Source organism: Poecilia formosa, unplaced genomic scaffold (assembly GCF_000485575.1).
Source record: "Poecilia formosa unplaced genomic scaffold, Poecilia_formosa-5.1.2 Scaffold44, whole genome shotgun sequence".
Taxonomy (NCBI): Eukaryota; Metazoa; Chordata; class Actinopteri; order Cyprinodontiformes; family Poeciliidae; genus Poecilia; species Poecilia formosa.
Genome location: NW_006799983.1, coordinates 221,382 through 233,398, shown reverse-complemented (window position 1 = coordinate 233,398; position 12,017 = coordinate 221,382). Strand labels below are relative to the sequence as shown.

Here is a 12,017-nt window from a genome sequence, read left to right as displayed (position 1 = left end):
TCTTGTTTTTGTGTTTGTTGTAAGCAAAAATAACAAAGAGACCCTGACCATGTTCATCACATGCAAGTTTTAAATTGTGACCGTCTGTCACCTTCAGCAGACTTTTTATTCGTTTCAAACCTAAGTGGACTTTAATTTTGTGTGTTAAAACATCAACAGAAGAGGCACTGGCTCAGCGGCTCCACTCTGCCGTGTTGCAGGCAGCATTTGATGCAGGCCCATCATCATATATTTTTGGTAAATTGACATAAGTATTACAGAGTAAATAAATGGAGTAAACTTGTGAACATTAGCTTAGCACTTCAGGATCAAAGCATCTACAGCTGCAAAATATGACTCAGCTGAAAAATGTCTGCATGTGTCAAGTCCTGGGTGATCTGAGTGTCTGGACAGGGTTATATGCATGTGGCACAGTGATGGCAAAATCTTTACAGGTGGCCTGGACACTTGTACTTGCATTACTTTGGCAGTCTGAACACAGTCCATCTATGCACACTGTGAAAGAGTCCACCGTCTGAAGAGACTATCTCCACCTATCAGTGTTACCTGGATGGCTGTAGGTTAAAAAAATGTAGGTGGTGTTGACAGAAACAGTGGTCCTCTAATCTATTAAAACAGCTTTACAGCCATTAATTAAAGACTGCTTCCTTTCCCCCTTTAAAATGTTTACTCATTGAAATTCTCCAGAGTATAAAAAAAGAGATTTTCTCATTATTTGGGATTTTATCATCAGTGGGTCAGGTTGCTGTGAATTTCTCTCAGATATGTAGGTAATTTATCTATTGACGATAAAATTACTAATTCAGAGTACAGAATCCCTTTGTATGATGGGGTAGCTGTCCTGTCTGTTAAACTACACAGGCAAGCCTTAAACCCATAGCTGAAGTAACTCCACAAAAATGTGACTCTGATGAACTTCTGCCTTTATATTAAAAAGTTTAAGTAATTTATTGCATCTGATGTTACAAAAAACAACAGCAGACCTGGTGATGGCTCTAATGACAGCCCACTGTGTGACACGGGTACATATTTATTTTCATGTAAAGAAGAAGCTGACATCTGACCACTGACGATGGATTGTAATGCAAGGAATTGTCGTTGGCACAGTCTGATCAGATTTTAACAAGCCCTTATAAACATGGACACTTTCCTGATGGGACTAACTATTTTCCCATCAGGAGGCTGCAGCAGCCTCAACGTTGTCGGTGAATAAGTTTAAGAGGACACAGTCACGACACTGATGTACACCATTTAGTGTGTAATTTTATTTTAAAGTTGTAGATTCTTCAAGGATTTACATGACAATCACTTAATTTTAGCATCAGACTGATGGATATTTAACTGTCTCTAATCAGTGTCAGACACAAACATGTTCTGCTCACGACATCAAAGCATTTCATCAAACAACAGAGTAGGGTTTGTATAGCAGATTAACATTGTAGACAATTATTCTCCAGTGGAAATCGACCAATTTGTTTTTCATGCCCAAAAGCAGTCACAGAGTCGCGTTCTCATCGGATGTCGGTATTGATCGTCTTCTGCAAAACAAAATACGTTTTCACAAAGCTTTCGTTTTGAGGTTTTGCTAAAAACAGACATTTTTATTGTATTTTACCTTGTCTGTTCAATGTCTTCGATGGTCTCCGGGAGACGGACGTTTAGTGTCTCGGGAAGAAAAGAAGTTGACACAGATGCAATGCAAGCCACCAAGATGAAAATTATATTTGGTAGGTAAGACTTGACGTCCTCAAGAATCATCACCAGGGGCGATAGAGACACACCAGTGCGAGCAGCGAAAGAGCTGAAACCAAGTCCGTTTTGCCTGTATAACCAAACAGAATCATTTTAATTTCGAGTCCTTATTTACAGATATTGTTCTTACTATTGTTTTTATGAGAATAACATGCTTGCAAATCTGTTTTCCTGGATACTAAAATGTGTCTGACTAGACAAAAAGAGGTGAAATGTTTTCAGACCTCATGACAGTCGGATAGAGCTCTGTTGTGTACAGGAACACAGTTGTAAAAGCTGCTTCTGCAAACATCTTGCCTGCAGCTCCAAAAGCCGTCCTTGCTATCCACATATCTGAAATAAAAAAACAACAACTTTTATTAGGTATTCCAACTTTGACAATTCATGATTTCATGGTTTTAGGACTTGTCGCTTCAAGTCACTGACAATTCAAATGTTTGTCACGTGTAAATGCTACTGCAAGCTTTCTGGTTGTGAGAAACACATGCTTAGATTTTTGATTTACTCTGAGGGACGAAAATGTTGCAGAACAAACACAGCCCTGTGAAGCCAAGTGTTCCAGCCTGAGTCCATCTTCGGCCTAATTTGTTCAAAAAGAAAATGATGAAGATTTTTCCTGGGATTTCGGAGATGGCGTAGATGAATTGCGTGAGATAAATGTCCACTCCAAACCCAGGAACATTTAAGCTGATTCCGTAATAGACGCAGGCCACTCCAAACCTACGGGTAAAAGAAAAACACAGCAAGAAATATGTTTAGTAAAAAAAAAAAAAAATGTTTTATGAATGCTGGTTTCTGATTGGCTAGTTTGTGTCATGTGTTGTATTGCTGCTGCTGAACTGCTTCCTGTCGTTTGGACTCTATACAATAGAGTCCAAACTCTATTGGTGTGTAGGTTTTTAGTTTAAACCTAAGTCAAATCAGCAATCCTTAACAAGACCACAAAACTGATTTTGACAGATGAAACTAAGGGTGATCAGACTGGAGCTATTTTGAAAGATGAACAGAGTAATACTCTATAGCCTCAAGATGTATAAAGCCAATGTACTAAATCACAATAAAAACATTAAAGAGGTATCACTGCGTTTTTTATGCCCTGTAATATCGCAGTTTGAAAAACAATAAAAAAATGTTTATACCAAACAATGCCAGTTAGTAGAGCAAGTCGTCTCATTTTGGGAGTCTTCACAAGGTCCATGTAGGAGTATTTTCTATTTTCATCCTCAACAAGTATTACTTTGGAGAGAATCTAGACAATTGAAAGAGAAATTTAAACAAAAACCTCTTTACATGAAGAGAATGTGGAAATTGTTGTACCTCAGGTTTCAGGTCAGCCATGAACTCCTCTCTGCGGTTGAGTTTTGCACACTTAGTCAGGTAAAAATGAGCACTATTCACTTTTCCAGTACTTATCAACCATCTGGCAGACTCTGGGAGCCACCTGCACAAGAAGAACGGTTGGCAGCGTGACGCAAACATAAAAGATTTTCTAAAGACTTTCTAAAAGATTTCTAACATTCAAAAATGCACTTGCTTCTACAAACAGGAGTGAATGCTTACTTTCTTTTTACTGTTTAAATCTAACCAGTTTCTGCTTACCGCCAACAGATTATAGCCGGCAGCAGTGGGCTGGTCACAGTGGCAGTCAGGTATCTCCAGTCATTCACAAAGTAGGCCACACCGGGCAGCAGAGTCGTTGAAAAACTCCAGTCCAAACTCATTAAGACTCCCACCAAGGTGCGATGCTTGATTCCGACCCATTCTACGCCTGTCAAAAAAAGAACATTAAAGGTATTAAAAGAGAACAGAACATAAAATCAACAGACTAAAATAAAGATTCATTCAAGGGAGCTTAGTATTTTATTTCACAGTCGAGATTTTCTGTATAAATAAACTTTTTGTTGTAAATGTTAAGATTTTGCTTTACAGCACCATAAACCAAGACAAAAAACCAAGACAACAATGGAAAAACATTTTATCAGATTTACAGCAACATAGCACCTCCTTTTATTCACATAACTTTAATGGCATTCTATTTTAAATACAAAAACTTTAGTATGGAATTGGCCCATTATTTGCAGCTACGGTAGCTTAAACTCTGAAAAGTGTCAACAAAGTTTAGGAATGTGTTTGTGCAGACTGTTTATTAGTTTTCCAAACGGACATTTGTGAGATCAGACGCTGATGTTGGATGACAAAGCCTAGTTGAAAGTCTGCTTTCTAATCCATCCCAGAGTTATTCTGTTGGGTTGAGGTCAGGATTTCATGTTGGTCAGTCAAGTTTTTTCACTCATTCACCATTTTATGGAGCTTGGTTTTTGCACTGCTGAGCAGTCACGTTTGAAATAAAGAGCCATCCTCAAACTTTGGAAACCATGGTCTTGAACTGGAAAAATGTAGAATGCCCTCTTCATTACAAAGTAATGAAGTCCTACAACCAGCTGGAGGAGTTTGAGTATCTTTAGGTATTGAGGGGGGAAATGGGGCAGGAGATCGGTAGTCTGACATCTGCAGTATATCGTGAAGAGAAAGTGAAGAAAAAAGGCAAAGCTCTCTATTTACCGGTCGCTCTACATTCCTACCTTCAACTGTGGTCATGAGTTTTGGGATGTGAGCAAAAGATTGCAAGTGGTCATCAGTTCAAACCTACAGAACCCACATTTTTTGATGTGGTGACAGACAACTTACATAGAACAATGGAGATTATACTGATTCCAGAAATCCCAAATCCAGTGAAAAATCTCATGGCAGCAAACATGTTGAAATTATAAGAGAAAGCACTTGCAAAACCAAAGATGGTGGTCATTATGTAGGACACCAGAAGGGTTCCCTTCCGGCCAAACCTGTGAAAATGAATATAATTATTGAATAAATAAGACTATTTAAAATGCAAAAAATAGACTGCAGTCTGTTATAAATGATTGTAGTCACAACTTATTGTATACAGAGCAAAATTTAGATCCAGAGGACAAACAACCATACATGCACATCCTCACTCCGAAAGAGAATCTTAATGTAGGACACAGGCAAAGGGCCCAAAAGGAACCCACACATGCACAGGAAGAAAATACAGCGTTAACCCCCCACCCCCATTATTTTTTAATTATTTCTGTTTATGCAAATGTTTCTAAGTGATCAAACGAAGTGATCTGACACTATATGCCAGCACTGATGTTTATATAAATGAACATATGATCTTCTACTTTAGCAATATCATTTAGCGCTTCTGATTTTGTCATAATTTAAAACTTTCCTGAATGTTTTAAATACAGATATAAACCAACTGACTGGAAACATGTGAGGAATATCCACACCTGTCACTGAGATAGCCAAAAACCGCTGCTCCAAGCATAACCCCCATGAAGAAGATGGTGGCTGTGACTCTGTTCACACTTCTCTTATCACAAACCAGGTCCCACTAAAACCAAACACAGATAACAGGGTTAAGGGATAAACCACTAATTCATGATAACGGAAAAAAATGTACAGACAAAGCTTACCTCGGTGGCGAGAGTCGATTTAAAGACGCTGTTGTCATAAACCCACCCGTCCTGGCATGGAATCGTAGGTAGATCAGTGGAGTTGGTAGAGTTATACAGCAGGTGGTACTGAGGCTCCGCAAACATCTGACATGAGCTCGGGCTCCCATCACTCTGTAAAGGAATACTGGCAACGAGCTTGTCTTCAAGAGATAAACTCCTAAATATTTCTCCATCGTCTAACGCCCTGATGTTGCAGCGGTGAGAAGGAATCACCGAGATGAAGTTGTTAAGCAGGAAGTGAAATGGCAAAGTCATACGAGGAATGACCAGCAAGAGAAGTGTCCTAATCTGAAATCTGCCAAAACCATTAACCTCTGCAAGCACATTCTCAAACTTCATCTTGCTGACAGATGATGTAGTGCTAGAGAGTGGAGGAAAGCACCACACAGGAGGCAGGGAACTGAAAAGCGCATCTTTTTTTTTTGTCTCTGTTACAGACCTCTGGTTAATGGACATACAGCTCTGCTCACGAGAGCTTGTCATGTAACTATTGTTTTTCAATAAATAACTTTTTTTCGTCAGACAGTTCTTGAAGTGTTCCTTGGTTTGATTAACCCACACCTGTCAGCAAAACCATAGGCGTTCATTGGCGTTCATTGGTGTTCTTGAGTAAATGATCTAGGACCTCTGTTCTGTGAAACCAAAGGACTTGGCTGTTAGTGTTTCTGGATCCTTCAGGTGTTAGTTACAGAAATAACTGGGGCAGAAGATACCAACTATGACTCTGCAGAAACAATTGATGTTTAGAATCACTGTCATAAAGATTTTATAGTATCACGTAATGTGGTGTAGTGAGTTTATCACACCCTGCTCCTGGGGTTTATGTCAAAAGGACATTGACACTGAATGTAAATAATAAAAAATTTAAAAAGTATTGGAAAAAATAAGTAAGATTCTTTTTGAAAAAGTTTATGTTCTGTTGGCATACTGTGGCAAACATAGCAGAACAATATATACCAATGTTTACATTTGCTTTAGAATTTACAGTTGTTTAGGAATTAGTGCAAAGATTTCAGATGAGTAAATCTACAACGTTCAGACATGCACTGAGTTCCTTAGAGTTTCCTCATGTATTGTGCTTTTCTCACTGAAAAGCACAGTGAGAAAATATTCCTTGTGTAACAGATGCTGCAATTCATTAGTATCACAAACAGGACATTATGGGTCTGTTATTGAAATCTGTCATAATATTGCATATCTTCCATTTATTTGAATAAAACCTGAAAACAAAGCGTTGTTTTGCTACAATTTGTCATTTACTGCTCTTTTACTTTCCGGTGTCTCTTGAACTAAAATTGCAATAAACTCTTTGCTGATTTCCATAGAACTCTAATGACTGAACTTGTAATCCAGGCCAATCCATATAAAGAGGATTATGTTGTGTGCACTGATGTGATTGCATGTTTTACATTTTACAGTCTTAAACTGTAATTCACACTTGTCATTTTTAAAGTTAATAAACTTTTCAAGTGTTATTTTAATTAAAAGTCACATATGGAAATAATGTTTAGTATGCTGACAACAGAATTTGTGGATTTATTAAGTATCACACATTTATTGTGATTTGAAAGTCATCACAGTTAAAAGTTTCCACACCGTGGGCATAATTAAAACAGGACACTTAATAAAGTGTCCTGATTTAAGCATATTTATGTATACTATTGAGCAGATAAAAAGAAACTAACAAGACAATACATTTTGAGATTAAGCATTTTATTGGTATGAAAAAATATATTTTATTTATATACTTTTCAAAACACACTGACTTCACGGAGCAAGCAGAAGAGACAATAAAGTAAAAATTATTCAATTAAAGCCCAAAACATCACAAAGAGACAAGATGACATTACAGTAATTGTTTTATTATAGGTAAGGTCATTTTATTATGTAGCACATTTTCAGCAACAAGGCAATTCAAAGTGCTTTACATGAATTAAGAGGAAATGTAAACAAATGATTTTAAATTGGGATTTGATGATAATTCATGCAATAAGATTACAGATGATTTATGGAGGAGAGTGAAGACTACATGTCCGACATCTGAAAGGTTTAGCTTGCATTGACGTGAATAAACCTATGTGTCAGAGGAACACTGTTTAGACCAGTTTAGTGGTGTGCCAGTGATGCCAATAGAAGTTAATTTCATGAATTTCATGGGATACAGTGTCAAAGTCCAAAGTCAGATTCCAGGAGGATGAGAATAGTAAATAGTCAAGGATAATGTTTTCTCTTTTGGCTTTCTTGTTTCAAAATCAGTTTTGCTGTTAAAAATATTCTGTTACTGGTCGTTTCTCCTTTTTACTGAATGACCATCTTCCGTGTTGACTTGTTCCTGCAATACAAATAAAACTCACTTATTTCTCCTTACACATATCCTTCAAAAAAAGAGAAAAAGAGCAAAAATTTCCAAAGGCATTAAAAAATGTGCTGTGTTTATGCAATGCGCTTAAATTGTACCTTTGTACTCGGAGGCTCTGTAAATAACTAAACCTTTGCTGTATATTTGATATTGGATTACACATAATGTTCCCTTGAAACGCCTCTTCCTTTTTACCTGGGTTTCTCAATGTCTTCTATGAACTCTGGCAGCTGGGTGTTTAATGTTTCAGGCAGGAGTGAAGCAACCAAACCGGAGCTAACCGCCACAGCACAGTAAGTGGCGGCGGGGAGGAACTGCCACACGTCTTCCAACAGCATAACAAGCGGGGAGATGGACACGCCCAGCCGTGCCACAAACGAGGTGTAGCCTAGACCATTTTGCCTGGAAAAGGACAAAAAGGTTATTGGGAACCTTCCGATCACAACAAAATCAAACATCCTTACTAAACATAAGTATATATGTTCCACTGACCGCACTACTGTAGGATAAAGTTCAATTGTGTAAAGGAATATTATGGTGAATGAAGCCTCTGACATGGATTTTCCCAGGACGGCCACAATGGTCCGAATAATCCACTTATCTGGGGAAAAGTCCACAGTGATTAGATGTGCTACAAAACATCTGAAAGCGAAGGACAATCTTATTACTTAGGAATGTATTTCTAACCAAACGTGACAGTTTTAAATAAATAAAAAAAAAGTACCTTTTGAAACAAAAATATTGGTGAATAGACAGACTCCCACAGACAGCAGGGCTGCCATCTCACAGCGCCTTCGACCAATTTTCTCCAAGGAGAAATAGACGCCAATCTTCATCGGCATTTCGATTGAAGCGAAGATGAATTGTGTGAGGAATGGATTTAGTCCAAACCCTGTAATGTTTAGACTTATTCCATAATAGGTAAATGCAACTCCATACCTAGAAGACAATTTTTTTTGACTTTAAGCACTTTTTTTTGCTATTCCCACTTTCTGTCTTTATAAGTGGAACTCAAAGCTAAGGCAATCAGAAACTTTGTGAACGAGTAGTTAAACCCAAATTTGTTTCCTTTGTTGTTTTCTCTGAGTTTTCTGAAACTCATGAAAAACAAAGACATCTGAAACATAACATTAATATTTTGGTGCTATCTTCCACAGAGACTAATTATACTGTAGCCTGACAACTTGTTGCAATACACCAGCAGTGTTGATACATCCGTTAGCAGCTGGCAAACCTGTAGATAGCAACACAGTTGATGTGGTTTGGATTGATTGGCCTGTCCTTTGGGCATCTGCTGATATGCTATTATGAAAATTATACTGATATGTCACGACTCAATATTTTCATATAAAATGCTCTATTTTGTTAAATTTCAGTGTAAAATTATCCAATAAAATATTTGTTTACTTTAAGCGTTTTAACACTTTCCAGAAAGACCAGTAACTGTGAAAACACAGCATGAACCTTAAAACAGGTAAGGTGTTTCCCCTCGTGTTTTCTTCTTCTTCTGCGGCACCATGTTAACAATTGCCACTCAAACATAAAAGTTTCTGTTACCAAGTTACCACTTTAAAAAGTACTGAACCATTCACTTTAAAATAATACATACCATACGATCCCTGAGCATATCGCAACTTTTCTTATATTTGGGGTCCTGAACAGATCAACAACAGTGTACTTCTTATCTCCAGTATCAACTTCTGCAGATTCCAGTAATGTCTTTGACGAAAACATAAAAATAGAGCAAAGTCAGAGAGCTCAAATGAAGACATTTTAAAATAATCTACTTGTAAGACTGTCAGTACAGAAAATTGTTTCATAGTTTAGGTTAACAGATAAAGGGAGTTGAATATAAATGGACACCACACTATTCAGGGTTTAATTTTATGTTTTAAAAACCCTTTGTCATTGTTTTTTTTCTTTCATTGCACTGTTACGCATCATATGACTGCAAAATAAAAGACTTCAAGAGATCTGAATATTGTGCCAAGGCACAACACCTTTGGCGTGATGGTAGCGATACACTTGGACCTGTTGTTTGTCTCAGCGCATTTTGCAATGTAATGATGCGCAGCTTCTGCATTTTTCTTTGCCAAAAGCCACCTAGCAGACTCCGGGAGCCACCTGGAATGACATACTTCATTATTTCATCAACAGAATTTGAATCTTTCAGTAATAAGATTTAACTTCATTACCGCCAAGTAAAGATGGCCAAAATCAGTGGCGAAGTAACAACCACAAGGAGCATCCTCCAGTCCCTCACAAAGAAAGCAATCCCTGTCAAAAGCCAGTTCCCAAGGGTCCAGTCCAGACTTATGATTACACTTGAGAAAGTCCTGCGCTCAATGCTGCACCATTCAACATCTGCGGTAGCAATGGCATGGACGAAAAGTCAGATCAGAAGATGAAAATGCACGTAACATAAACAACGGAGAAGAAGCACAGTTGAAATGTCTCTCTTACTTAAAGCAATGGCGATAATGCTTATCCCTGCAAGGGACATTCCTGTGAACAATCTCATGATGGTGAACATTACATAAGATGTGGAGAATGCACTCAGAACTGCAAACGCCAAGGAGGATATGTAAGCCGCCAGCAGCAGTCGTCGCCGCCCAAACCTGGTCATGACGGACATCAGTTTAGAGTTACAAGATGTTCAGAAGGTAAAAAATTGTACTGACTTAAAACCCCACAGTTATTGTCTAACTTTACAACAAACTTTTCTAACTGAGCTAAAGCTCCCATAATTCTCTCATTCATCTTAACTTTACTTATCAGTGTTATGTTGTAGCATTACACACATTTTAGTGAATATACTTGAGCAAATATGATGCTTTTGTTTTAACCTTTTGCACAGTGACTCATCTGCACTACATATTATACAGTATTTGTATTTAAATCCTTACCTGTCACTGAGAAACCCAAAGAGCGGGGCTCCAATCATGACACCGATAAAGAAAATTGTTGCTGTTGCTTTGTTCATCCCTTTTCTGCTGCAGACAAGATCCCACTGCAAAGGACAATCTGGTCAGTTTTAAAAAATAATAATAAAAAAAAATCAACTTCAGGATTTATGTAGATAGAATATGTCTGTATGTTTGATCTAATACCTTTTTCTACAACACTTACCTCAGTTACCAAGGTAGATTTAAAGGTGCTGTTGTCATAGACCCATCCACTCTGACACTCAACAATGGACGCCTCCTCACTGCGGTTGCCTGATAGATACTCATATCGGGGCTTTGCAAACATCTGACATGAGCTAAGAGTCCCATCTTGCTCCGTTGGAATGGAAACCAACAGCTTCTGGTGGGGAGTCAAATTTCCAAAGATGCCTCCATCTTCCAGGGTGCTGATGTTGCAGTGGTGAGGGGGCACAGCGCCCATAAAGTTGTTTAGCAGAAAATGGCACGGCAGAGTGATTCGAGAGAGCATCTGAATCAAGAACAGCTTGACTTGGAATTTTCCAAATCCGTTAATTTCAGAAAGTAAGTTGTCAAATTTCATTTTGCTGCGGATCAGACGTCAATGAGGAGACATATGGTGAAAGTGAAGCAAAGTGAGAAGACACAGAGAGAAAAGACACAGTTAGGAGCGCATTGTTAATCATTACAGATATCTGGTTAAAACATTTTTTGCCACCAAAATAAAAGTTATTTTGTAGCAAACATAAACTCCTTTTTAAAATCTTTTTCAAACCAGAAAATATTAAACTTTTGTGATTAGACCATCTTGACAGGCGTGCAGCAAAACAGTTTCATTATGGAGCTTAAATATTAAAAAGCATACAGCATATCTGTATGACAGACGGATACTTTCCAGTAAGATATCTTGAAAATAAAAGCACAGCTGATTACAGGCAAATATTTAACAGAAAGACACTGTTAAACAATTTGAGTCCACATCTTGTTCCCATTAAGAATCTGTGAGGGGAATTTATATGCGACGGCAGCAAGTCGTCCAGACAGAAACTTTAAAAAGCAAGGTCTCATTAACCATGTCAAAACTTTTTCATAATTATTCACTGATTTATCACAAATAAAGAGAAAATAAGCCTTACTTTTACAATCTGAACAAGATGTTACACAGAGTTCTTGTCTGGAAATGTATACATGTATTCAAATTTGAAGCACATGCGACCTCTGCTGGTTGATACAACAATTACAGATAGGGTCATGTAAAGAAATCTAAAAGGGGGGGAGGGGTATTTTGGTTTGTGTATGTTTTTAGCATGGGTTAGGTGGTTCTCTTGTGTTGTGATTGTATTGGCTGTGCATTACTAAAAAGTGAAACAAAGGTTCTTGCATTGTCTCAAGTCTGTAAACTTGTTGTTGCTTGCACAACAGCCACATACTTTGTTGTTT

At 37.8% G+C, this 12,017-nt stretch overlaps 2 protein-coding genes and 1 long non-coding RNA gene across 3 annotated transcripts; 1 reads left to right on the top strand and 2 right to left on the bottom strand.

Annotated features, from left to right (window-relative positions):
• Positions 1-1,245: 1,245 nt before the first annotated feature.
• Positions 1,246-6,454, bottom strand: LOC103137828 (solute carrier family 22 member 7-like). The gene is made up of 10 exons (XM_007551770.2): positions 5,253-6,454; positions 5,067-5,170; positions 4,441-4,595; positions 3,352-3,520; positions 3,070-3,193; positions 2,892-3,001; positions 2,258-2,472; positions 1,977-2,085; positions 1,616-1,822; positions 1,246-1,538 (listed from the first exon to the last, which is right to left on the bottom strand). The coding sequence occupies exons 1-10, from the start codon at positions 5,775-5,777 to the stop codon at positions 1,496-1,498; spliced, it is 1,761 nt and encodes a 586-aa protein (XP_007551832.2). The 5' UTR covers positions 5,778-6,454; the 3' UTR covers positions 1,246-1,495.
• Positions 5,039-7,488, top strand: LOC107836196 (uncharacterized). The gene is made up of 3 exons (XR_001662064.1): positions 5,039-5,049; positions 5,187-5,194; positions 7,348-7,488. It is a non-coding gene; the product is annotated as an uncharacterized LOC107836196 (long non-coding RNA).
• Positions 7,489-7,588: 100 nt separating this feature from the next.
• LOC103137827 (solute carrier family 22 member 7-like) lies at positions 7,589-11,237 on the bottom strand. Its single transcript, XM_007551769.2, has 10 exons — positions 10,783-11,237; positions 10,560-10,663; positions 10,117-10,271; positions 9,849-10,017; positions 9,654-9,777; positions 9,263-9,372; positions 8,378-8,592; positions 8,146-8,254; positions 7,849-8,055; positions 7,589-7,626 (listed from the first exon to the last, which is right to left on the bottom strand). Exons 1-10 carry the CDS (start codon positions 11,158-11,160, stop codon positions 7,593-7,595), a joined length of 1,605 nt encoding a protein of 534 aa, XP_007551831.1. The 5' UTR covers positions 11,161-11,237; the 3' UTR covers positions 7,589-7,592.
• Positions 11,238-12,017: the final 780 nt, after the last annotated feature.